This window comes from Hyaena hyaena, unplaced genomic scaffold (assembly GCF_003009895.1).
Source record: "Hyaena hyaena isolate Hyena2069 unplaced genomic scaffold, ASM300989v1 scaffold_585, whole genome shotgun sequence".
Lineage (NCBI taxonomy): Eukaryota > Metazoa > Chordata > Mammalia > Carnivora > Hyaenidae > Hyaena > Hyaena hyaena.
The window spans coordinates 688,183-716,006 of NW_024081217.1; the positions used below are offsets into that span (position 1 = coordinate 688,183).

Genomic DNA, 27,824 nt, shown 5'->3' on the forward strand with positions numbered 1-27,824 from the left:
CTCTGAAAAAGGGTTTGAGAGGAGGGTTGGGGGGTGAGGAGGAGGAGTTTTCTTGCTCCGTCAGATAAAGTTGTCCTTGGTTGAAGGAGCTGTATAGATTTCATAGAGTTGGGAGGCCCTCATCTTGAGTTCCCGGGCCACCTGACAGATGGAACAGGGCCAACAGCAGTGCACCACCAGCCAGTCCTCACACAGTGTGCCCTAGGGCGAGACCCAGGTCTGTGTTCTGGCCCAATCACACAGGCTCATGGCCATTACCCCGGGGCCTCTACGATATTTCCTGATGGTCTATCCCATCCACGGCTTCCAAGATCCACCAAGTCAATGTCCTACATCCATGCCCAGGGATACCAATCCACTAGGATACCCAAGTGCCAAGCAGCTCAACCACTTATCAATCCTTGCACTTCACAGACTGGTCCTTGCTTAGGACTTCTGATACAGACATCGTACTTGAAGCCACTGGTTTCTCTGTCAACATCATTTTATTTTCTATTAGGACTTAATATTTATAATTATCTACTTCTTTGGAGTGGGTACTAAGTGCATATGGTTCAGAATTCTCACAGTAAGAAGGCATAGGAGGTAAAAAGAACATCCTCCTCCACAGCTGTCCCAGCCACCCAGGGAATTTGTCTGGGGGCAACCGCTGCTGGCAGTTCTTTTATATACACTTCCAGACAAATTCTATGTCTACATAAGTATATATAGAGTCCTTTTATGTAAATAGTTGCATACTTCTGTGCCTTGTACTTTTTTTTCACTTAAAAATATATTTTAGGGATCATTCCACATGAATATAAAAGGAGATGTCTTTTTTTATCTGTAACTGTCCACGTCTTGATAGGTCTGACTTGCCTGTGCTCAGTCTCTCACTATGCCTCAGTCTTGGCTGCCCTGGAGATTGATTGGCTCTTTGAAGCAACCCCCGGGAAACCCCAAAGTGAATTCTGCGTATGCCACATAGTCTTCCTTTTAAGTCAGACCATCCCAAGTATATCTTCCAAATTTGGGTGCAGGAGGAAATACTACCTGTCATCTTCTCTTGATGCAGTAAGAGAGAGAAACAGAAGTAGCCCAGTGACCAGTAATCAGCATTGTAATAGGTACCCCTTGGAAATACTCTTCATAATGTGGCATTTGGGGTTACATACATCCTAATAATGAATGAAATCAGACGTGTCTTCCCTTTCCTTTCTCAAAGTCTTCCACTAAGTGTGGTGTTTTTAAGCAGCCTCATTCAGACTCTTTTTTTTTTTTTTTTGAAACTCACAGGTTTAAAAGACATCCAGGTTCTTATATAGATCCAAGTCCACATGCACTTTCAAACACACTTACCCGTATTTTATGCCTCTCTCTGGTGCCAATTCTCAGTGCAAAGGTGGACGCAGGTAACAATGGCCAACAAAGGCACTCTCCATGATGCCTGGCGATGTCACACTCAAGGCACATTGGACAAAACAGACCACAGAAACCTGTCAATAACCACATAAAAGAAAACCAAGGTTCTCAGATGTGCTCAGAGCAACTCCACATCTCAAAGAGCATTTACAACCCTGTGCCATCAATTTAATGCTGTACTGCCTCCCTGCAATCAGGGACTGAGAATGAATAACCAATTGTCAAAACTCAGTGTATGAAAATTGCCATAACTGAGCCACATCAAAATTGTCTTCTTTTGTTAAACATTGGCAAAGCTGAACCTGATACAATTCTGTTAGCGTTCACGATGGTAATTGTTTTTTCCTGTCAAGAGAAAAGTATTAAATAATTTTTTTTACAGTTGAATCATAGCTGTTGCTTCTATTATGTTCATCTATCTATTTTCAACATTTAAAATAGATCCAGTATATGATACTTTTGAATAACAGGCACCTTTTTCTGTCAATGTGATTGAATGATCTTTTATGCTGCACTGTTTCTGTCTGCTATTCTCATCAGGACTGTATTCCATTTCTCAGGCCAGAAGGTTAGTCTAATTTTTTTAGTTTCATGGAGCCACCGACATCTGCCAGTTTTAATCTGTAAACTATTAGAGGCTTGGTTCCTTTAGCATCAACTGGAAAGAGTCTATCATTTATTCATCCACTTATCTTTAACTCCTGATACTGTTTCCTACATAGTCTGCATGAAACATCTAACGCAGAGGTTCTTTTTAAATATCTTTTGGGTCACAGACCCTTTTGAGAATATTGTGATAACTGTGAAGTCACTCCTCAAGGGAAAAGAAAGATACCCGGACATGCAAAATCGTGCATTCAGTTTTGTGGGGTCCAAGGATCACTGAAAGTTATCAACAAACTGCAGGTTAAGAATCCCTGGTATACAGTTAAGAGGTTATGTCACCCAGCATCGCAAAAGAGGATGACCTCGAAGAATACAAATAATTAGGACTATGAAACAGCAAAACATAGTAATAATAATTAACAATTAAATACCAAAAAGCTAGCCATAATCTTTAAAGCATGTATTCAATAAATGTTATTCAGACATAATTTATACACAAAAAAATGCACAGGGGCACCTGGGTAGCTCAGTCAGTTAACTGTCTGACTCTTGGTTTTGCTCAGATCATGATCTCATGGCTTGTGAGTTTGAGCCCTGCATTGGGCTCTGCTTGGAATTCTCTCTCTGTCTCTCTGTTCTACCCCAGCTTGCACATGTGTGTGCTCTCTCTCTCTCTCTGTCTCAAAAAAAAAAATTTTTTTAAAGCATTACTCCCAGCAAGATCAGAGGGCCCCACCAAGCACTGACCCCTGGTATGAAGAGCTCAGAGGACAGATGGTCCAGTAAACTTACTGTGAGTTCACAGTAGTCACATTGTATGCAATCTAGATTAGGAGACTTGGAAATCAATGGCACATAAAAACAAAATCTATCAAATCTCATTTTATGCATGGATTATGAAATACTGTAAATGCCTGCAAATAAAAAAATTAATCAAAATTGTATAATTATAAAGCTGGCAAGCCAAGTGAACAATAGATAGTGTTTACACAATTGCCCAAGCTGTACCATTTTAACTGGCAAAGAGAAATGCCCACCATCCTCAGTAAATATATTGTAAAGAAGCTGTTTTGCCCATTGGAACTCCTATATCTTATCTTTATGACTGTTATGCCTTTTTAAAAAATATATGCTGTTATTTTTACTTTTAATCCTTTCCATCATACAACTGTGTTATCTAAGTGTTCATTACGATGAAGTACTCAATGCTGAAGGCCACACAACAAAACACACATTCAATTACCTTGGTACAGAAGTCAGATATGATCAAAAACAACATGAAAGCCAAATTCTTATTATGTAATAGCTAATATTAGATTTCACCATGTGCCAAGCCTTGCTAAAAATACTTTGCATTCATTAACTCACTTAATTCTCACAATCTTATAATATAGATTCTTTTATTATATCCATCTTAATGGATAAGCGAACTGATGGCAAGAGGACTTACGTAATTCACCCAGGTGGTTTAGTATTCACAAAGCAACCAATATTATACACCACATTAATAAAAGAAAGGGTAGGAACCATATAATCCTGTCAATAGAGAAAAAGCATTTGGCAAAATACAGAATCCATTCTTGATAAAAACTGTCAACAAAGTAAGGAAAGATGGAACATACGTCAACATCATAAACCATATATGAAAGACCCACAGCTAATATCCTCAATGGTGAAAAACCGGAGCCTTTCCTCTGTGGTCGGGAACAAAGACAGGGATGTCCACTCTCACCTTTACTATTTAAGATCGTACTGGATGTATTAGCCTCAGCAATCAGACAAGAAAAAGAAAAAAAAGGCATCCAAATTGTCAAGGAAGAAGTCAAACTTGCACTATTTGCAGATATGTTACTCTATATAGAACACCTGAAAGACTTCACCAAAAAACTGCTCAAACTAATTCATGAATTCAGCAAAATTACAGGATATAAAAATCAACATACAGAAATTATTTGCATTTCTATACACCAATAATGAAGCAGCAGAAAGATAAATCAAAGAATTGATCCCATTTACAAGTGTACCAAAAACCATAAGATATCTAGGAATAAATCTAACCAAAGAGATGAAAGATCTGTACTCTGAAAACTATAGAACACTTATAAAAGAAAGTGAAGAGGACATAAAGAAATGGAAAAACATTCCATGTTCATGAGTTGGAAAAACAAATATTGTTAAAATGTTGATACTATCCAAAGCAATCTACACATCCCACACCATCCCTATAAAAATACCATCAGTGTTTTTCATAGAGCTAGAATAAACAATCCTAATATTTGTATGGAACCACAAAAGACTCCAAATAGCCAAAACATTCTTGAGAAAGAAAAGCAAAACTGGAGACATCATGATTCTGGACTTCAAGCCATATTACAAAGCTGTAGTCATCAAGACAGTACGGTACTGCCACTAAAACCAACACATAGATTTGTGGAACACAATAGAAAACCCAGAAATGTACTCATAGCTATAGAGTCAACTCATCTTCAACGAAGCAGGAAAGAATATCCAATGGGAAAAAGACCATCTGTTCAACAAATGGTGTTGAGAAAACTAGATGGCAACATGCAGAAGAATGAAATTGGACCACTGTCTTATACTCTTTATTTTCTACAAAAATAAATTTAAAATGGATTAAAGGCCTAACCATGAGACAAGAAACTATCAAAATCCTATCAGCAACCTCCTTGATGTCAGTTAGAGCAAATTCGAACTAGACGTGTTGCCAGACAAAAGGGAAACAAAAGTAAAAATGAGCTATTGGGACTTCATCAAGATAAAAAGTTTCTGCACAGGAAAGGAAACAATAAACAAAACTAAAAAGCGGCCTACAGGATGAGAGAAGATATTTGCAAATGACATAACTGATAAAGGGTTATATCCAATATCTACAGAACTTATCAAAACTCAACACCCCCCAAAACCCAAATAATCCAGTGAAGAAATGGGCAGAGGACATGAATAGACACTTTTCCAAAGAAGACATCCAGATGGCTAATAGACACATGAAAAGATGCTCAACATCACTCATCAGGGAAATACAAATCAAAACCATGATGAGATACCCTTCACAGCTGTCAGAATGGCTAAAATTAACAACACGAGAAACAACAGGTGTTGGCAAAGATACAGAGAAACGGGAACACTCATGAACTGTTGGTGGGAAAATAAACTAGTGCAGGCACTCTGGAGAACAGTGTAGAGGTTCCTCATAAAGTTAAAAACAGAACTACTCTGATGAATGGATAAAGAAGTGGTGTATACACACACACATACACACACACACACACACACACACACACACACACACAGCGGAATATTACTCAGCCATCAAAAAGAATGAAATCTTGGCCATTTGCAACCATGCGGATGGAGTGAGAGTGTATTATGCTAAGCAAAATAAGTCAGTCAGACACAGATAAATACCATATGATTTCATTCATATGTGGAATTTAAGAAACAAAGAAGATGAACATAAAGGAGGGGGAAAAAGAGAGAGGGAAACAAACCATAGAAGATTCCTAATGATAGAGGAAAAACTAGGGTTGATGGAGGGAGGTGGGTGAGAGAGGGGCTAGATGGCTGATGGGCATTAGGAGGGCACTTGTTGGGATCAGCACTGGGTGTTGTAAGTGATGAATCATTGAATTCTACTCCTGAAACCAACATCGCACTATATGTTAACTAACTAGAATTTAAATAAAAATTTGAAAAGAAAAAAAATAATTCACCCACTTCATAGATTTATTAGGAATCAGCAGGGGCACCTGGGTGGCACAGTCAGTTAAGCATCCAACTCTGGATTTTTGCTCAGATCATGATCTCACAGGATCACAATCTCCCGGTTTGTGAGATGGAGCCCCACACTGGGCTCTGTGCTGACAGCACAGAACCTGATGAGGATTTGCTCTCTTCCTCTATATTCCTCCCTTTCTCATGCCTGCGCTCGCTCTGGCTCTGGCTCTGGCTGTCCGTGTCAAAATAAATAATGAATAAACTTAAATTAAAAAAAAAAAAAAAGGAAAGGACAGAGACCAGATTTGAACTCAGGCAGTCTGACCCCAAGATTTTAACTACTACACATAACACCGCATGTTCTCATGTTTTGTGTATTGAGTGTGCCACAATGCTTGTTGCTCCAAGACAGTAGCCTTACTACCACTACTTTGTATTTATTCCCATGGGACATGCTTACGTCATACAACTTTAGGAAAGTTCCTTTTTGTCAGATGTTACTGCTCCAGTGTAACCTTGGCTCACATCTTAAGAGGAAGGCACAAGAGTGGGAAGATGTAAACAGTTCCACAGAGTCTGTAGGAGAAAATTTTGTAACATACATCACCGGCCAAGGCTAAGTATCCAGAACATGCAAAGAACTCCTATACATCAATTGATACAAGATTAAAAAGAAGAAGGGAAGGGAAGGGAAGGAGAAAGGGAAGGAGAAAGGGAAGGAGAAAGGGAAGGAGGGGAGGGGAGGGGANAGGAAAGGAAAGGAAAGGAAAGGAAAGGAAAGGAAAGGAAAGGAAAGGAAAGGAAAGGAAAGGAAAGGAAAGGAAAGGAAAGGAGGAAGGAAGAAAATAGGTAAAGGACATGAACAAGTAATTTACCAAAGAGGAAACACAAACAGCCAATAACAGCTATTCATTGTTGGTAGTCATCAATAAAATCCATATGAAGACGACTGAAAAGCATGCCAAATTTTTCTAAATTTTTAAATTTTAAATTGCTGGGAACCATAGAGAAATAGGTACCCACTGGAAGCGGCATTGGCACAGCCACTTTGGAAGGCAATGGAGGTGAATCTAGTAAAACTTTAAGGAGCCATTTCGGGGCACCTGGGTGACTCATTCGGTTAAGCGTCGGACTTTGGCTCAGGTCATGATCTCACGGTTTGTGGGTTCAAGCCCCGTGTCAGGCTCTGTGCTGACAGCTAGCTCAGAGCCTGGAGCCTGTTTCAGATTCTCTGTCTCCCTCTCTCTCTGACCCTCCCCTGCTCATATGCTCTCACCCTCCTTTCTCTCTCAGAAATAAATAAAAAACATTAAAAAAAAAAAACCTTAAGTACTCTAGGATCTTGTCATTCCACTTAGGAATATCTACCCTAGAGTACATTTACACAGGCACACAGAGAGGGAACACAGGGATGTCCACTGCAGCCTTATTTGTAGCTTGAGATTTAAAACTTAAATGTGCACTAATAGATGAGAGTGTAAATAAGCCACAACGGTATAAATCCTACTATGGAATAATTAGAGTGCCATGGAAGATTAAATACCAACAGAATTAAATCTCTAAGACATATTTTGAGTAAAAAAAAAAAAATCAAAATGGGGGAGCCTGGGTGGTTCAGTCAGTTGAGCTGACTGTGGCTCAAGTCATGATCCTGCAGTTCGTGGGTTTGAGCCCTGCGTCAGGCTCTGTGCTAACAATTCAGAGCATGGAGGCTGCCTCGGATTCCGTGTCTCCCTCTCTTTCTGTCCCTCCCCTGTTCGTGCTCTGTCTCTCTCTGTCTCAAAAATAATTAAAATTAAAATTAAATTAAATTAAAAATTTAAAAAATCAAAGTGCATTGTGATATGTACAACATAGAACTATTTATGCTTTGTTTATTTATTTATTTATTTATTTATTTCTAGGAGAGAGACAGCGTGAGCAGGGGAGGGTCAGAGAGAGAGAGGGAGATACAGACTCTGAAACAGGCTCCAGGCTCTGAGCTGGCAGTCAGCACAGAGCCCAACAAAGGGCAAGAACACACGAACAGAGAGATCATGACCAAAGCGAAAGTCGGACGCTTAAATGACTAAGCCACCCAGGTGCCCCTATTTATGCTTTGTTTAAAGAGTTATGAAACAAGGGTGCCTGGGTGGCTCAGTCAGTTGGGTGTCCAACTTCAGCTCAGGTCATGATCTCACAGTTTACAGGTTCAAGCCCTGCATCAGGCTCTGTGCTGACAGCCTGGGCCTCCTTCAGATTTTGTGTCTCACTCTCTCTCTGCCTCTCTCTGTCTCTCAAAAATAAATAAGCACTTTTTAAAAAGAGTTATAAAACAATAGTATATACCACTAATGGATACGTATATAAACAGAGAGAAAAATATCTGGAAGGAAACCCTCCAAACTAATTTAATAAAAAAGAGAAGACATGTTTTCCTGTTCTGTAATGTTCCTTTTTTTTTACAAGGTGAACATACTCACATGTTGTATATAAACATATATGCAAATATATATTGTTTTACATATATGTATATTAAAAGGAGCTCAGGCTCACAAAGGGATTTGAACCATAAATTTGGCCTCTTCCTCTTATGTTACACTCAAAGGCCTGGTGGTTATGTCAGCACCCACAGCCTAAATATTCCTGGCTTGTCCTCTGAGATGGGCTCCACCCTCATGCATGAAATGTGGTTCATTACTCATCCTTCTAACTCACAGAGGAGGCAAGATAAAAAGAAAAAGCCTACACAAAACCAGAATGCGGAGCCCCAGAGAACAAAAAGTAGGGAAGGTGGGAGGAAGCTGCAGTGAGGCACAGTTCAGATCAATTATTACAGAAAGTCAGAACCATCTAACAGTAAGAGATGCTCAAAAAAGAAGTGGGGCACACTCATACACTGTGGGCGGGAGTGTAAATTAGTACAACTTCCAAACGGAGATCCGGTTGGCAGCATCTATCAAAATTTTAAATGGGACATACTGTTTGACCAGCAGGCTTATTCCTCAGCAATTATCCAACAGGTAAACTCACACACGTGCAAAAATGACATCTGTACAAAGACATTCACAGACTATTGATGTGAATAGCAAGAAGGCTGGAAGACACATGAAGCTGCACCATTTGGGATTTCTGGATAAATAAATCATGGTACATTCATACAAGGGAATCTATGCAGCAATTTAAAATATTAGCTCCAGAAGTGCTGATACGGTCTGATCCTCAGGGTATATTGTTAAACTGAAACAAAGGTGCAGAACGCTGTATGTTTACAATTCTACTATTTGTGGAAATTATATACATATACATTTAGCAAAATTTCTGGAAGGACAGATACCAAAATATTAATAATGATTATCTCTGACAGCTGGGATTACAGGACCCTGCTTTTTTCATGTATAAGCACTGTGTGTTTTTCTTTTTTATGATGGTTAATGATAGCTTTATAATAAAAAGATTAACCCATCTTCATTTAAAATTATTTTATACCTTTAGAAGCATAAAGACTCTACCTGGACTCAGGTAAGAGCAGGTGTCTCTGGGGGAAACTTGGTGGACAGATGGCAAATATACAAAAGGTATGGGTACTTTTGAATTTTACATCATGTGCAGGCAAACCTATTCAAAATCTTCTCTCTTTTTTTCTTTCTTTTCTTTTTTTCTTTCAAAGCACTGAGTTGGCTCAAAGGAGAGAAGCCATTCTTCCTTCCTGGAAATGTTTAGAAAGCCAAGACCATCAGGTTCTCCTTGCCAGGCATAGTGCAGAAGAGATTTAACCAAGCAGGTGAGAGGCCAGACCAGCTGATTCCAAAAGCCCTTCCAACTCAGCAGATTTATGATTCTTTCAATGAAGGACAAGAAAGAATCGAGTGAGAATACAGGTTAAGATTCATTCATCAATGGGATGTCCAGGAAATAGTTCTAAGTGCCTCCTGTGGTAAGTGAGACAACAGTGGACCCTGCCTTCAGGGAGTGTATAGTTTACCCAAGATACAGTTCAGGAACACAAATCCCAGGCTGAGGGCTTTTCGGTGCCTTCTTCCTCTTCTCGAAGGCCACAGAAAATCCTGGCCCTCTTCATTCTCCCCATCTTGGCCAACTGGTGATTACCAGCAGCACCAAGCTCTTTACCCCCTGGTGCTTATGATGCCCACCACAGGGAGCTTGTCTGAATGCCTGCTTTCTTCCCATCTTTCAGGAATCAGCTTAAGTCACTTCCTCAAAGAGGCCATCCTTGACCCCACTCCCCTGTGGTTTCCTTCCATAGCACCCTATTTATTTCTTTCGTGGCACTTATCACAACTGTAATGTTTTTGCTTATTGATTTACATGCTTATTGTCTATCTACATCTCTCTCTTATTCACTATTATGTCTGTAACACCCACCATTTGGCTACACACAGGTAAGAACTCAGTCAATATGGGTTGACTGACAAACCAATGTTGATTCCACCTTCCATGTAAACCTTCTCTGGGGCAACATCACAAACATTCCCAAAGCCGGGACAGCTTGCCTTTTACTCACAATGCCACTTAGCAGCCACACACTTCCCCTCGGCTTTATCTTCACAGCTGAGCTTTCAGAAACCCCATCTCCAAGGATGTGGAAGCACCCATTTGCCAACTGCAGTGCACTGTGAATTCAGATAAAAGCGCCAAGGTGGGAAGAGGGAGGCAGTTAAAAAAAAAAAGAAAGAAAGAAAAGTAACTGCAATAAAATGAAGAAGCAAAATGTCAAAAAGAAATGAAAATCATTGCTGTTCGCAACATACCCTTTGTCTAATGGATGACAAATTGTAACAGTAATTCTCAACATTCAATGGAAAGGTGTCCCAGGACAGGAATCTGGCTCGGACAAGGTCATGGAAAGCAGCTTTCCTTTTTGTTCCCGAGTTTGTCACAACTGTTTTCACAGTGGTTTGCTCGAAGTGGAATTTTGTGGATAAAGGAGCCCTTTTTAACAACAAAGGAAAGAAACCCAGGATCTAGAGCACTCCTACTCCACCCGTGTCCCGGGAATTACAGTGCAGAGAACGAGGGACGGAAGTGATATTATCCTTAAGTTTTCTTCTGAAACAGTCAGCTTAGAGACACACTGAGCAGTCATAAAATGGAGGCCCATCTGGGGAATAACAATTGGAAAACAGAACATTCAAGAGCACCTTGTACTGTATACCCTGGGCCTCTTCTCCATGGATCATGCCAAATGTAAAGAATATTCTGTTTCTCCACATTTTCTCCCTTCTCACCTTGCCCCTAGAATGGGCTATCAAATGGACAAGCAAGGACTCCTCAGAAACATTAATGGAGGTAGGGAAGAGAGGTAAGCAGTGAGGCAACATTTAAGGCAGAGGGGGTGGTGAGGATGGTGGGTTTATTTTTTAATGTTTTATTTATTTCTGAGAGAGACAGTGTGAGCAAGGGAGGGTCAGAGAGAGAGGGAGACACAGAATCTGAAGCAGGCTCCAGGCTCTGAACTGTCAGCACAGAGCCCGACGCAGGGCTTGAACCCACGAACCGTGTGGTCATGACCTGAGCTGAAGTCAGATGCTTAACTGACTGAGCCACCAGGCACCCCAGGATGGTGGTTTTTTAGCCAACTTCTTAGGTGCTCTTGGGATGGAGTAGAGATCACTGTGCAGCAGCCAGTCGAAGTCTCCAGACTCTACTCTTTGCTCCCAACATGATAGAGGATAGTAACAACTTACAGTAACAACAATATTAATAACTAAGATTGATTGAGTGCATTGTGTATTTTTGGTCATTTCCTGATAACAGCACCCCGATAGTAATTCTGGGAAATTATCCCTTCATTACCATGGGCAATACTGATAGGATTGCCCTTCCGAATGACCTAAGCCCGGCAAATCCAACTCCATCTGCTCCATCAATTCTCAGAGAGGAAATTTTTATCCCTTTTAGTCTCAAAGGGATAAAAATGTTTGGAGTTAACCAGACTGTTGGCTAGCTCCTGATAATGCAGCTTGTCTTTTCTGAGCTTAATTTTTAGTTGATTTTTTGATTTTGTGAGCTACCCCCAAAGCCTTCTAATGAAGTCCAGTGTTTGTATATTAGTTTCTTGGGAATGCCATCACAAAATACCACAAACGGGGCATCTTTAAGAGATAGAAATTATTCTCTCACAAACTGATGGTTATCAGAGGGGAGGTGAGTGGGGGGGGCGGTGAGCAAATTAGGTGATGGGGATTAAGGAGGGCACTTGTTGTGATGAGCACAGGGTGATATATGGAATTGTTAGATCACTATATGGTACACAGGAAACTAATATTACACTGTATGCTAACTAACTGGAATTTAAATAAAAATTTTAAAAGGAAATTATTCTAGGGGCATCTGGGTGGTTCAGTAGTCTGGGCGTCCGACTTTGGCTCAGGTCATGATTTCACAGTTTGTGGGTTTGAGCCCCGCGTCAGGTTCTATATTGACAGCTCAGAGCCTGGAGCCTGCTTCGGATTCTGTGTCTCTCTCTGCCCCTCACCTGCTCACACTCCGTCTGTCTCTTCTTTAAAAATAAACATTAAAAAAAATTTTTTTAAAGAAATCATTCTCTCACTGGAGAATTTTGGAGGCTAGAAGTATGAAATCAAGATGTTAGCAGTATTAATTCTTTCCAGAAGTTCAGAGGAATAGTCTGTTCCATGCCTCTCTCCAAGCTTTTGGTGATGCTAGCAATCCTTGGCATTCACTGGCTTGTGAATTCATTATTCCAATCTCTGCTTCTGTCTTCCCCAGGCTTTTTCTTCTGAATGTTTGTGTCCAAATTTCCTGCTTCCTATGAGAACATCAGCCAATGGATTAGGATCCATCCTAATCAACTATAACCTCTTTTTAACTACACTACACTGCAGAGACCCTATTTCCAAATAAGGTCACATTCAGAAGTTATAGGTGGACATGAATTTTGAGAGGACTATTCAACTCAGTATAACATGCAACCCAAAAAACTCTGATTCAGTTAAGTCCCAAGCTAGTGTTAATAGGTTCCAGACATTATGTTTTAATCTTAACAACAACCCATTAGGTGAGCACTTTTACTATACTCACTTTAAGGTGGCAACATGAAGATCCAGAGAATTTGTTTAAGGTCAAATAGCCAGTAAGAGGCAGAGTTATGATCCCTATCTGGCAAGGTCTATCTCATAAAAACATGTTTTCGTCACCACTACAGAATATTCAAGGCTCTGTCCTACTTGAAAATGCACTGGTGGTCCCCCATCCCCCACCTACGAGCTAGGAAAGGAAAAGAGTCCACTTCCCAATGCAATGCTATGTCTCCACATGTCCACATGGCTATTCTGCCTTCTGTACCTCAGTACTAGGGGAGAGCCAAAATCAGAGTATCTGGAAGAGAACAAGGAAGAATGCTGAGAGAATCAAAGAATGGCTGCCATCATTATCTGGTCAGAAGTCCACATGGGTAGGAGAGGCAGGAAAAAGCCTTCTGAACTCTAGGTCCAATAAGCAAAGGGACAGGGATGGAGGAAAAGGCTTTGTACTGAGCAATCTCTCCTCTGTGAGGCCCAGGCAGAGAGTGAAGGGCTCAAGACTGGGTGACTAGAGCACCAAAACATGGTGGGAGAACCTTAGCCTCAGCAAGACTCTTGGGTGAATAGGGGCATGGACCATGTAACAGCTCAGATCAATTGTTGATGGATCAATTCTGTGAGGTTTGAGGAATCTGTCTGAGGAACAAATTTAGATCTTCCCAGAAACCTGCAACAGGAGGGAAAGCCATAGTGTTCAAAAATATTACATCCAGGGTCTGTTGGGTTTTCTTTATTTTTTTAAATGTTTATTTATTTTTGAAGGAGAGAGAGAGAGAGAAACAGAACATGAGTTGGGGAGGGCTAGAGAGAGAGGAAGACACAGAATCTGAAGCAGGCTCCAGGCTCTGAGCTGTCAGCACAGAGCCCGATACAGGGTTCGAACTCACAAACTGTGAGATCATGAACTGAGTTGAAGCTGGATGCTTAACCAACTGAGCCATCCAGGCGCCCCAGGTCTGTTGGATTTTCAACATTAGTGGCTAATGCTTATCCAACAAAGGGACACCTCCCACCCCACCCCAACATACACAAGAAACACCCTGTGACTGAGTTGCTCCCAAAGGCAGGACCTAGAAGGGAACGCTGATATGTGGTACCAGAGACACATCAGAATGTCCTAAGATAAAAATAAAATTGGTGTACTTTAACTTTCATTCCCAGGGCAAAATCACATAGCTAGTGGACCGTGTTATTGGTACATCTTTATAGCTGAACCAGCATATGAAAATATTTCAATCAACAAAGGAGGCTTCTTTTGTGATTATTCTTGTTCTTTTAAGAGTATCACACAGGGGCGCCTGGGTGGCTTAGTCGGTTAAGTGTCCGACTTTCGCTTAGGTCATGATCTCGCGGTTTGTGGGTTCGAGCCCCGCATCGGGCTCTGGGCTGACTGCCAGCTCAGAGCCTGGAGCCTATTTCAGAGTCTGTATCTCCCTCTCTCTCTGACCCTCCCCTGCTCACACTGTCTCTCTCTCTCTCTCTCTCCTAGAAATAAATAAAACATTTTAAAATAAAAAAAAAAAGAGTATCACACATTCAGCAAAGAAATACTAGTAAGAGGTAATTAAAGGAGGAAATAAAAATTATTCATTAGCCTACCATCTGGAGACATGTCATAAACATTTATATTTGTATCCCTCCTGGTATTTTTAAAATATGCCCCTCCCCCCTCCACAAATGGTATCTAACATGTTTGGTTTTACAGTATGCTTCTTTAACTTAAAAAACACCCAAAACATCTTTCATCTCATTAAGGGTTATTCTACAACATGATTTTTCATGGCTGTATAATAATTCATTGTACACATGCCCCCATTGAACATTTTAGATTGTTCCAGATGGTTGCTATAATATCCAATGCTGCAAAATTTAATGTTGCTAAATCCTTGCACATGACTTATTTCCTTGGACTAACTGCCTAAAAATGTAATTACTGGGTCAACGCTATGTAACACTTGAGGTTCTTTTTATATGTATTGCTAAGCCATCCGGCAGGAAGGTTATACCAATTTAAACTCCCACCAGCAGCAGATGGGGGAGCCCACTACAGTCATCTTTGCCAACAGCGAATTTTCTCATTTAAAAAAATCTGAAGTCACCACCGACTCTGTAAAAGCCTTCCTATCCCTGAAAAGCAGGACTTTTCCTGCCAAGGAGTGCATATGAGTCACCAGAAGATGAGTCCAGTTATTCTAAAACCATTATAATTATGTCCTTGTGCCTGACGTAGCTTTTGCACCCATCTGATGCCTGGAGAAAGAAAATAGTAGAGGAGAACTCAAAATGAAGCGGAAAAACGTACAAACTCTCTTGTCTCTGCAGACACTGAAGAGGCCGGTGCTCCAGTCTCCACCAGTGTGGACAATCGTCGTGATGGTGGTCCTCCCAGTGGCTCCCCGGATGGGCTGCTTCACCACAGCTTGGGCTGGTGCATGGCTCCTGCAGAGTCAGAAAGGATGAGTAACTTGAAAACTAAGATAATGGTTCAGAAGAATAAGCATTAAGCCAAGACAGAGTGGTAAAGGGGAGAAAGGGACCCAGGGATGCCAAGTGGCTCTTACTTCAGAGCCCAAGCTCCTCTTCATCCACTCCCTACCCCTCACTTCATTATTCCTTCTCCTCTGACTGTGCCCTGTCTCTGTTAATGGCATGATTATTCCAGATCCTGTCAATCCACCTTAATGCCCAGATGACTTCCTCGGTGTTTCATAATGGATAAATTCACCAATTTGGAACCAAGAGGCCTCAGTTCAAATCCCAGCATGCCACTCCCAAGAAGCGTGACCTTGTTTTAAGTTGCTTAACCTGTTTCCCTTTGTTCAAATATGAAATGAAGAAAAATGACCTCATATGGTTAATATGTCAAATGAAGGGCATATAACTAGTTTGCTGTGCCTCAAAAGTATGTAACAATGTGACCTGAGTGAGGCTACACCCCAAGGGTTTTGAGTGCTCACTGCAGAAATTAATAAGGAATCAGACATGGAAACTGGGAGTAGGCTATGGAAGTTGAACATACAGTATCATTTAAGTGAACAACCAAGACTTCAGAAGATGTCTTCAGGGAAACCTGGGTGGCTCTGTCAGTTAAAGTGTCTGATTCTTTGATTTTAGCTCAGGTCATGATCAGGTTCAACTCAGGTTTGTGAGTTCAAGCCCCACATGCGGCTCTGTGCCAACAGCACAGAGCCTGCTTAGGATTCTCTCCTTCCTCTCTCTGTGCCTCCTCTGTTCACTCTCTCTCAAAATAGATAAATAAACTTAAAAACATTTTTTAATAAAATTTTAAAAAGATGTCTTGACTTCAAATTACTGTAAACATATCCTAGTGGGGCCACACAGTACAACTTTGGGTTAGTTTTCGCTAAAGGGAATAGATATTCTACTCTCTCATTCTGAAGTAGGAAATAGAATGGGCTTCAAAAGTGAGGTGGGAAAACATCTTTCTCTTTCTAGGGACAGTTTTGCCTGAGCTCCTACCGTGGGATACCTGAGGTAAGCCCCACAGTGAAGGCTAAGTTGTACCCAGCCTTACAGAAGGGGCAGATGGAGAGGAGGGAGCCTGTACGTGGTAGTAATTATTCTAGATTGTGCTTCCCTTTTGGCAAGCCTCATTAACTGTTTGTACCTGTCTCTGGTGTGCTGTGAAGAATTAAAGAACCTGCCTCATGCTTGAGACAAAATAAACAAAGACAGCAGAATTTCTTCCTGTAATAGCTGTTGTTATAGTACTAGTCACCCATGCTCCGCACCTGGGACCCATGCCCTGGAGGCCAGAGTGGAACATTCCTGGGCATCTTTAAGGCAACACCCTCAGGGTATCTTGGAAACAGCAAAAGGGGGGCACCTGGGTGGCTCAGTTGGTTGGGCGACCCACTTCAGCTCAGGTCATGACCTCACTCATAGTTCATGGGTTCAAGCCCCGCATCGGGCTCGTGCTTACAGCTTGGAGCCTGGGGCCTGCTTTGGATTCTGTGTCTTCCTCTCTCTCTCTGCCCCTCCCTGACTCGCACTCTGTCTCTTTCTGTCTCTCAAAAATAAATAAACATTAAAAAAAAAATTAGGAAACAGCAGAAGGGCCCTCCAAGAACCTCTAAATCGGGGGAATAAATGTAACAGGAGTGCACTGTTCTTGTTCAGATCTATATCTCTGTTTCATTCCACCAATGCTACCCACGTCCACACCTTCCCAAATCTGGTGTGCTTTTAATAAGCACATGAGCTTGCTGAAAACACAAATGCCCAAGTCTCACCCCAAGCCAACAGCGCGGGTCTCCAGACATGAGGTACAGAAATCAGTGTTCCTAACAGGGTTGCCAGACAATTACCTATACAGTCATCCTGACACCATCCTGAAACCTGGTACAGGGGGATATGGAGACTGATGATGACCACAGGAGCCTGTGAGTCTTCCACTAGGCGGGTGGTGATGTCAACGTAACAGAGATGGCAAGGAACACGGAGCAGGAGGTAGGCTGGCGGGAAAGAGAATGGGTGGAACAGAGCTAGTCTTCAGGGCCCATGAGACACAGGCTGGAAAAGACGTGAGAGCCTGGAAGAGAGCTTGAGGTCAGGAGCTCCCTGTCTAGAAGCCCCTTTATCCCTCAGGTATTTATAGGCAACGCTTAGAGGCTAACAAGTTTTCCAAGAGCCTGCCAAAGTGTTAGAGACGTGGAAAAGGTAGTGGCTCCAAAATACAAAAACTGCAAGACAGACTACAAAATTAGCTAATGCTCGACGAAACACAAAAATCTAGCATTATGCCGATCTCATTAACAGCCAATTTACAAACTCACAAATATTTCACTGCATTCAGAAACAACTTGGAATTCTCATTTTGCAAAAAATCCCAAGTATGAATGATTACTAAGAAACAAGCGCCAATCATAAGATGAATTAATCGCTGATAGCCAAATAATTTCAGAATTATAAAAATCATTTCACTTACTGGACAGCAAAGGAAAAAAATGTGGACACGGATATAAAGTATGGTATGGGTACATTTTAAAACATTTTAACGATGTGGGTTAGGGCATATGTTATAGACAGAATTGTGTTCCCTCACCATCCTATGTTGAAGCCCAAGCCCCAGTGTGACTGCGTTTGGAAAAGGCTTGTAGGAGGTAATTAAGGTTAAATGAGGAATAGAGGTGAGATCCTGGTCAGATAGAAGTGGCATGTTAAGAGTCCACATTAAGTACCCAGTGAGACAGATGTAAGCCAAGTAGAGAGCCCTCACCAGAAGCTGAGCTTGCTGGCACCCTAACCTTGGACTTCCCGCCTACAGAACTGTGAGAGAATTAACCTCTGCTCACTAGGACACCCAGTCTATGGTACTTTGATATGGAAGCCCAAGCAGATTAAGACAGCCATGAAGATTTCAAATTGGTCCCGAGGAAACCACCTTTATTTTTTATTATTACTTCCTCTGCCTCCATGTGAGCAACTTGGTGTCAGTGGGCACATGCTGCTTCTCCCTATAAGCCCAGCAATCAACACACGACCTTAACACCTAGTGGCCATGTGGTTGGTTATTTGTTGAACTGGACCAAACTGAATAAATATGTCTCTTCTGGGATCTTCGAGTCCTCCTCCAATCTAGTTATAAATTATGTGATGTTTCTTTAATTTTTACTTATTTTTGAGAGAGAGAGACAGAGCATGAGTAGGGGTGGGGGAGGAGCAGAGAGAAAGGGAGACACAGAATCCAAAGCAGGCTCCAGGCTCTGAGCTGTCAGCACAGAACCTGATGCAGGGCTCGAACCCACGAACAGCGAGATCATGACCTGAGCTGAAGTCAGATGCTTAACCAAGTGAGCCACCCAGATGCCCCTAAATTATATGATCTTAACTGTGTTTCCTTCTCTAGCAAAGGTACAACTCTCAGGTGTTAAAAGAGGAAATAAAAGCAGAGTGGCCTAAAAGCTTCCTACATCCCTCCCTCCATACAGGCCAGAGCTTTTACCTCTCAATGTGATGCTCACAACTTGGGACTTCTGTCCTTAACTGAGAGCTTCCAATTATCTCTGATATTAGTAAAGGAATTTTGTAGGGCTGAGCCTCTGGATTAGATTTTTTCCCTGAAATGAACCATTTTACAGCTTGCAGCCCTAGAATAAAATATTCTGCTTCCATCTCAGCATTTTGTGTGTAACGGCTTTTATAATGGCAAGGAAGGTTGTCTTCTATTCCAAATCAAACAGCAAAGACAACAGCTTCTCCTTGGGGTGGGGGTGGGGGGTTCTTTTTTGTGTGTTTGCCTAATTTTGAATTCAGCAAGTATATTACTGAGTATCTTAATACCCTGAATCTTAGGTGATTTTAATATTAAAATATGCTTCAATTGACATGCACTGACTAAAGAACTGCAGCTCAAGATTATAGCTTACTGTGTCATGATTAAAACAAGCAGAGATTCCCTTCGCTGGGCACCTTCTATGTGCCAGGCACTTAGTAGTTCCTTTAAAAATTGGATAATTAATCAGGGGCTGCCACAAGTATCAGACTAGAGCACCTACTGTAGCTTCCTGCACAGCTTTGAGCTCTGTATGTATCCCAAGGAATCTTCTACTACCATTAAGAACAGGAAAGATGGTCACAGTAGATGAGGCTGATGGTCACAGAGCTTTGCTAAATCACAGCAGCTGTCCATTTGCCATCAAATTGAGCAAGTTCTTTATTTAGTGGAAGAGGACAGATTTTAGACCTAGGCACCCTAAAATTCAAATGTGGCTCAGCTGCTTTCTAGTTGTTTGACTTTGGAAAACACACTTTGTCAGAGCCCTCAGCTCTGGTCTCTCTTCCATAAAACTGGATTGAAAACATCACATCTCCCCCATTGCCTGGAGGATGAAACAAGATCATGCACTTGGCACATAGTAGGCATGCAGTTGATGGTGGCTGCGGTTATTATTGTAACTTAGTGATCCTGCACTTACCCCAGGGCGTTCTGTACCCTTTTCTGAGAAACAAAGAATGGAGGGAGGAGACCTGGGGCAGCTTCTCAGTTGTCACGTGTGCTGCCCAAACACCTAAAACTTCAATCATGGTGACCCATCATCCCAGTTTTTCCAGGATAGAGAACTTCCAGTGAGAACCTCAGGACAGTCCCAGGAGAACCAAGAAGTGTGGTCACCCTAAGAGACAGAAGCAGAGGGAGGCTTCATCTGATGGGGGGCAGGACACTGACTCAAGTCATTCCAGTTCTCTGCTCTTACCGAATACGCACACCCTTCCCCCTTTCTGACCTCACTCTTTCCTTCTCTTCCCAAAGCTGAGCGCATTCCCCATGCCATGGCCCCACTTGCCTGGTGCTTCTGCCTGAGGGGGGTTTCCTCTCACTCTCTTCCTCCATGAAACTTGAAATACTAAGGTGTCATTTCACCTTCCACTCATACCTCCTTGATTACTTCAAATTTAACTGAAGCCAAAGTCCTCAAGTTTTTATTCCAAAGGGGTAGAAACTACTAGCAGCCACCAGAAGTAAAGTTTCACTTGTTCAGGGTTCAACATTGGTTAAGAATAAAGCAACACCCTTTCACCCAAGCCAACCCTTCTCTTTTCACTAGCCAAGCATGGCCAGAAGGAACTCATTGGTTGCCCCTTTGCAAGTACCCATAGAAAAGGATAGCAACTACTTTCTTCTCAAGCCCAGTTTTATTCTCTCTGGCTCCTAATAAGAAGAGAAAGAGAGAGATTGAGAGAGAGACAGAGAGATTTGATATGCTACCCAAAGAGAAAAACCTAGAAGAATATCACAGAACTCTCTACCTCGCACTGGAAATAAAATGCTGCTCATCTTCGGATGACGTGAGTGAAAGCAACATAGGTGAGTGTATGCCGAGTAAGGAAACATCCTCACGAAATCTAGAGAAGGAATTTCCGAACCAATTCATAGTGGGATGCTTTCCTCCTGCTGAGGTTAACCTTCTCCCTTTGACAACAGCCTGACTGATTCCAAACTTAGACTTCCTCCAAAGTGAAACATCTCTTCTAAAGAATGTTGCATTGATATTCTGGAACCTGAGGTCATAGCACTGTAACTGACACCTTATTTCTTTAAAGACAGGTACACATCAAACTGGACATGTCCACGTTCGGGGTATTTAGGAGTCTCTGAAGTAAGCCTCTGGGACATGCCTTGTGGAGGCGTGGACTCCAGCAATGCTGGGAAAATGTCCAGAGAGAGAAAAAAATTAGACAAAACTGCAGTTGAGGGAAGGGGTCTACAATCATAATTCAGCATTACATTAGAAAGACAACAGGAGGAGGAGCACATGTACCCCAATGTTCATAGCAGCACTCTCAACAATAGCTAAAACATGGAAAGAGCCTAAGTGTCCATCCACGGATGAATGGATCAAGAAGATGTGGTTTATCTATACCATGGAATACTCCATGGCAATGAGAAACAGTGAAATCCGGCCATGTGTAGCAACATGGATGGACCTTGAGGGTGTTATGCTGAGTGAAATAAGTCAGGCAGAGAAGGACAAATATCATATGTTTGCACGTATAGGAGGATTAGGAGGAACTTAACGGAGGAACATGGGGGAGAAGAAGGGGGGAAATGGTGGGGGAGGGGGAGAGAGGCAAACCATGAGAGACTCTTGAATGCTGAGAACTGAGGACTCATGGGTGTGGGGGGGAGGGAGGAGATGGGCATGGAGGAGGGCACTTGTGGAGATGAGCCCTGGATGTTATATGGAAACCAACTTGACAATAAACTATTTGGAAGGAAGGGAGGGAGGGAGGGAGGGAGGGAAGGAAGGAAGGAAGGAAGGAAGGAAGGAAGGAAGGAAGGAAGGAAGGAAGGAAGGAAGGAAGGAAAGAAGGAAAGAAGGAAAGACAGACAGACAGACAACAGGAGGGAATTGCCAACTATGCTATATATTCTCATTGGACCCACAGAGAATGACTGTTGCTGGTCTGAACTTCAAAGCATGTAACGAGCAGGGTTGTGAACCAAAGCCTATATAACACCTCCCAATGCAGAGACAGCCTCCCACTCGCCTTCACTCACTGGGTTCTGGGCAACTCTGTCTCCTGATCTAGAAGGATGCATCTTCCATGAAGGACAGCCATGTTTCTTCTGCTAACCACTCCACTCTGTGTGCTTAACACAGTGTCTGCAACATAATAAGCATTCAAGAATTTGTCGAATAAATGTGTTCTACATGAAAATTCAAGTTTGTAAGGGTAACAGAAATAAATGGGTGATTACTAGCTTTGCAAAAAAGATGTACAATAAGATTCCTTTAAACAGTGAACAACCACTGTACATGTAAGCAGATTCCATATTTCATCCTCTTTAAATTTTTTTTTAATGTTTATTTATTTTTGAGAGACAGAGAGACAGAAGATGAATGGGGCAGAAAGAGAGGGAGACACATATTTTAAAGCAGGATTCAGGCTCCGAGCTGTCAGCACAGAGCCCGATGCGGGGCTTGAACCCATGGGCCATGAGACCATGACTTGAGCCAAAGTCAGATGCTTAACTGACTGAGACACCCAGGTGCCTCTTAATGTATTTTTAACACAATTTACTCAAAGCATTGTTTCAGCATGTAACTGACATCCAAGGAAATTATTACAGACATTTTATATCTCTTTGTCATACTAAGTCTGTGGAATGGAAAGCATGTTCTACTTAACAGCACACCTCAGGGGTGCCTGGGTGGCTCAGTTGGTTAAGCATCCGACTTCGGCTCAGATCATGATCTCACAGTTAGCGGGTTCGAGTCCCATGTTGGGCCCTGTGCTGAGAGCTCAGAGCCTAGAGCCTGCTTCAGATCTGTGTCTCCCTCTCTCTCTCTCTCTTTCTCTCTCTGATCCTCCCCTGCTCATGCTGTCTCTATCTCTCTCTCAAAAATAAATAATAAAAAAAATTTTTTAACAGCATACCTCAGGTCAGACCAGCAAGCTCCAAGTACTCTAGACACACGTGGTTAGTAGCTAAACTACTGCACAGCACAGCTCTAACCGGACCCCAGGATAAGGAGAACAAGGGATGGAACAACAAATAACACCTGCTCCTCCAAAGTGAAAATACATCAAGTACTCCTTTGTCACATTCCTAAAGCCCTTAGGAGCAGGGATCATGTCCTAGCCTGTTGTTTTGTTCTTTGGAAGTGAGAAAAAGGGTTCCCACCTTATAACTGATCGAGCTGTAAGCCCAACAGGGGGCAATTAGAAAACTTAATGGATGCTGCAAGTCTTGGGTGGCATCTAAGTTCTTTTCTTTTCCCTTCCCTTCCTTCCCCTCCCCTCCCCTCCCCTCCCCTCCCCTCCCCTTCCCTTTTCTTTTTCTTTTTAGAGAGAGAGAGAGAGAGAACAGGGAAGGGGCAGAGAGAGAGAGGAGAGCTGGGAGGGAGCCAATCCTAAGCAGCCTCCATGCTGACATGGACCTCAATCTCACAAACCATAAGATCATGACCTCAGCTAAAATCAAGAGTTGGGCATTTAGCCACCCAGGCACCCCTCATGTGAAGTTATGTCCAAATGCATCAAGAAGAGAAAAACAGTGTGAGACAAAGTATCAGCTAACAAGAAGTCCCTACCAGAGCCAGGCACAAAGGTGTCTACTAAATAGTCATAGAACTACTAAAGGAACGAATTTTTCACAGTGAAAAGAGACGGACACAACTACCACAAACTAGAGAAGACAGAGAAGACACTTATTACCTCATCCACACATCAAAACTTGGCAGTGACTCTCCAGACAAATCAACTTCAAATTTCATCCTGGAATCTGAGAATCTTTATAATAAGGCCCAATTTACTTACTGTTTCCAGTTTCCCTTTCATTCCTCCCAGATAAAGATTCCATTCCTGGCATTATCTCAAGCCCTTATCCACACCTACTTCTAAAAGTTAGGAATAGGGGGCGCCTGGGTGGCTCAGTCGGTTAAGCCTCCGACTTCGGCTCAGGTCATGATCTCACAGTTTGTGAGTTTGAGCCCCACATTGGGCTCTGTGCTGACAGCTCAGAGCCTGGAGCCTGTTCAGATTCTGTGTTTCCTCCTCTCTTTCTGTCCCTCCCCCACTCATGCTCTGTGTCTCTCTCTTTCAAAAAAAAAAAAAAATTAAGAACTAAATAAAAATAAAATAAAAGTTAGGAATATGGATGGCCCTGCTTCAAGGGCTACTCCGATCTTACACATTATCTTCCACCTCATCTGTGGAGTCTTACTGGACTCTGGTCCATATAAACTTCTCTCTACTCATCCCTGATAGTTCTGACAACAGTGGCCCTGGTCAAATACATTCCTGTTTTGCATGTATGCATTCTTTGCTTACTAAGTGTGTTGCAGGGCACTCAGGGTGGCTCAGTCCGTTAAGCGTCCGACTTCGGCTCAGGTCATGATCTCACAGTCCATGAGTTAGAGCCCTGCGTTGGGCTCTGTGCTGACAGCTCAGAGCCTGGAGCCTGCTTTGGATTCTGTGTCTCCCTCTCTCTCTGCCCCTCCTCTGATCATGCTCTCTCTCTCAAGAATAAATAAACATTAAAGAAACAAAATAAGTGTGTTGCAATGGACTGACTGGATGGAGGCAAGGGCTCTAGTTGAGCTCTGCCGCTAGTACAAAACATCTTCAGCAGGTCTCTTCTCCTCCCTGTTTCTTCATGGGGACTTTCTGCTATTCCTTCAGCACACCCGCTACGTGCCCCTGCCTCAGAGCCTTTATACCTGCTGTAACTTCTGCCTAAAACACCTTTTTGCCCAGATTATAGGCTAACAAAACTATATATGCATTTACCGTTGGACTTACAAGCCCACAGCTAGAAATTTACCCTTAAACATTTTTTTTAAGTTTATTTATTTTAAGAGAGAGTGAGAGAGGGGCAGACAGAGGGAGAGAAAGAAACACAAGCAGGCTCAGTGCTATCAGCTCAGAGCCCAAGACGGGCTAGTTCTCATGAACCTTGAGATCAGGACCTGAGCCAAAATCAAGAGTCAGAGGCTTAACTGGGCCACCCAGGCACCCCTAGAAATTTACACTTAAGATACACCTCCAGAGGGGCGCCTGGCTGACTCAGTCAGTGAAGTGTGTGACTCTTGATCTCAGGGTTGAGTTTAAGCCCCACAATGGGTGAAGTGATTACGTAAAAGTAAAATCTTAAAAAAAAAGATACACCTCCACAAATAAATATAAAATCACGTATTCACAAAGTAACTCACTAATCCTATAAAGTCTATAAAATATCAAAAGCTCAGAAACAACCAAAACCCCCACCCATAGGTTAGTTGAATGAACTGCGGTACACATTTATAGTAGAAGGACAAAAGGGTGGGGGGAAGACAGGAAACGAAGGAGGAGAAGGAAAGGAAAAGATCTCCGTGAACTAAAGTGAAAAACTACCCAAGCTAGGTTAACTTAAAAAAGCAAGGTGTAAAATGCGTACATAAAACATGCCGTTTTTGTACGAGAAAAGAGAAAATAAAGTACATATACACAGAGGACTAGCTGGCGGTTGCCAGAGGGAAAAGGAGTGGGGGGTGGGCAAAGGGGAGGAAGGGGAGTGGGAGGTGCAGGCTTGCAGGTATGGAATGAAGGAGTGATGGAAATGAAAGGCACAGCACAGGGACTGCAGTCAGTGAGACTGTAATAGCGCTGCACGGTTAGGGTCAGTAGCTACATGTGTGAGCAGAGCCTAACAAAGACTTACTGAATCGCTCTGTCATACACCTAAAACCAGCGTAACATCGTGTCAACTCTACTGCAGTTTTTAAAAAGTACACATAGGGGTGCCTGGGTGGCTTAGTCGGTTAAGCGTCTGACTTTCGCTTAGGTCATGATCTCACGGTTCGTGGGTTCGAGCCCCGCGTCGGGCTCTGTGCTGACTGCCAGCTCGGAGCCTGGAGCCTGTTTCAGTCTGTGACTCCCTCTCTCTCTGACCCTCCCCTGCTCATGCTGTCTCTCTCTCTCTCCTAGAAATAAATAAAATATTAAAAAAAAAAAAAAGTACACATAAACACTTTATTTTTGGAAAAAGAAACACAGGGAAGACAAGGCAGAAACTAATGAGAATGGTTAGCTGGGAATATGGTTCAACCAGGGTAGAAGTGCTCTAAGTGGATCAAGTTTTGACTTTTGAGCCCTATATTTTACTTACTCAAAAAAACCTGAGCTCTACTTAGTAGATCTGTTGGTGATAATGGGTTTGGACTGTTTTTTTATTTTTTTTTTAATGTTTCTTTATTTTTGAGAGAGACAGAGAGAGACACAGCGCACACGCAGGAAAGGGGCAGAGAGAAGAGACACAGAATCCGAAGCAGGCTCCAGCCTCCAGGCTGTCAGCACAGACCTCCACAGACCTCGACGCGGGGCTCAAACCCACGAACCGTGAGATCATGACCTGAGCCGAAGTCGGACGCTTAACTGAATGAGCCACCCAGGAGCTCCTGGACTGGTAATTCTGAAATGAGTAAATGTATTGAGATTACAGCATATATGAACAAAAAGAGTCCATCAGTCCACAGTGATTTGAAAAGAATGATGAAAGAAAAAAATTGAGAGCAAAAGGGAAACCTCTTCTTTACAGAAAAACAATATCTAATAAATGTAAAAGAAATGGTAAAATTATGAACTCACCTTATTGGGGCGCCTGGGTGGCTCAGACGGTTAAGCGTCTGACTCTTGATTTCGACTCAGGTCATGATCTCACAGTTCATGAGATCGAGCCCAGCATTGGGCCCTGCACTGACAGTACAAAGCCTACTTGGGATTCTCTCCTCTCCCTCTCTCTTTCTCTCTCTCTCTGCCCCTCCCCCATTCGCATTTTATCTTTCTCAAAATAAGAAAACATTAAAAAAAAAAGAATCACCTTATTATAACTACCAGCATAATAATAAGCAGCAGAAAGATGACCAATGAATGCTACCATTTCATTCAAGTCTGCAGGTAAACAGGGTATTCATGGAAGTCTCAAAATACCACCTTATTCATTATAAAAAGGAAAAGTTATCTTTTCAATGAAGAAATCTGAAAGTACCACTTAAACCAGTAATGGAAACACACCAACAATGTATCAATATATCCATCCTGATGTGATACAATGGGAAACACCACTCATGTAGTCAATCTTGTCAAAGTTTTTAAATCTGAATCTAATATTGAGAAAATAGACAAATCCAGATTGTGAGATAAAGTACTAATAGATGCCACAGTCTTCATAAATGCTAGTCACAAAAGACCAAAAACAGAAAAGCAAGCTGAGAAATGTTCTTAGTTTAAAGGAGGTCAAGAGGGGCACCTGGGTGGCTCAGTCAGTTAAGTGTCCAACTTTGGCTCAGGTCATGATCTCATGGTTCGTGGGTCCAAGCCCCGCGTCGGGTTCTATGCTGGCAGCTCAGAGCGTGGAGCCTGTTTCAGATTCTGTGTTTCCCTCTCTCTCTGCTCCTCCCCCACTCATGCTCTGTCTCTCTCTGTCTCAAAAATAAATAAAAACTATAAAAAATAAAATAAAAATAAAAAAATAAAGGAGGTTAAGAGACATGATCACAAAATGTGATGCTTGATCTTTGATTAGATCCTAAGAGTTTAAAAAAATTACTGACGAATTATTGGGGAAACTTTATTACGTCATTTTGATTAGGAAAGCTCATTTCCTAACATTACTGCATCATGTTAAATTTCTTGAGCAAAATACATGCGTGTGTACATATAGTGATTATACAGGTGACTGTCTTAGTTCTTAGCAGTTACCTGCTAAAGTACTGAAAAGTGTCTTGGTGTGTGCCACTTACTGTCAAATGGTTCAAAATTTCTTAAAAGTGTATTCTAAATGCAACATGGTATCCTGAGTTGGATCCTATAATAGCAAAATGACATAGGTGGAAAAACAGCTGAAATCCAAATAAAGCCTAGAATGTAGTTAATAGTAAAATACCAATGCTAATTTAGTTCTGACAACAGAAACAAGGTCATAGGAGATATCTGTTAACAGAAGAAAATGAGCGAAGGGTGTACAGGAACACTCTAATAGATGTAACTTTTCTATATTTCTAAAATTATTCCAAAATAAAAGCTTTATTT

The 27,824-nt window shown here is 42.0% G+C and overlaps 1 protein-coding gene across 3 annotated transcripts; it reads right to left on the reverse strand.

The window, feature by feature from the left end:
- Positions 1–27,777, reverse strand: PLAC8L1 (PLAC8 like 1). Of its 3 annotated transcripts, XM_039256685.1 has the most exons (5): positions 27,495–27,777; positions 21,811–21,916; positions 15,091–15,227; positions 1,339–1,475; positions 1–201 (listed from the first exon to the last, which is right to left on the reverse strand). In XM_039256685.1, exons 2-5 carry the CDS (start codon positions 21,870–21,872, stop codon positions 61–63), a joined length of 477 nt encoding a protein of 158 aa, XP_039112616.1. In that variant the 5' UTR covers positions 21,873–21,916; positions 27,495–27,777; the 3' UTR covers positions 1–60. The 3 variants fall into 3 exon arrangements, with proteins under 3 accessions (XP_039112616.1, XP_039112614.1, XP_039112613.1); XM_039256683.1 differs by lacking the exon at positions 27,495–27,777 and having other exon boundaries at positions 21,811–22,136; XM_039256682.1 differs by lacking the exons at positions 21,811–21,916; positions 27,495–27,777 and adding an exon at positions 20,559–20,737.
- Positions 27,778–27,824: the final 47 nt, after the last annotated feature.

Excerpts from the sequence above, each read along its gene's own strand:
- PLAC8L1 (XM_039256682.1), bottom strand. The coding sequence starts at position 20,683 with ATGAATTGGTTCGGAAATTCCTTCTCTAGATTTCGTGAGGATGTTTCC. Across the intron at positions 1,476-15,090 it reads CTGCAGAGACAAGAGAGTTT|GTTTCTGTGGTCTGTTTTGT; the intron begins GTACGTTTTTCC and ends GGTTATTGACAG. Across the intron at positions 202-1,338 it reads GAGAGAGGCATAAAATACGG|GGCACACTGTGTGAGGACTG; the intron begins GTAAGTGTGTTT and ends GTCTCGCCCTAG.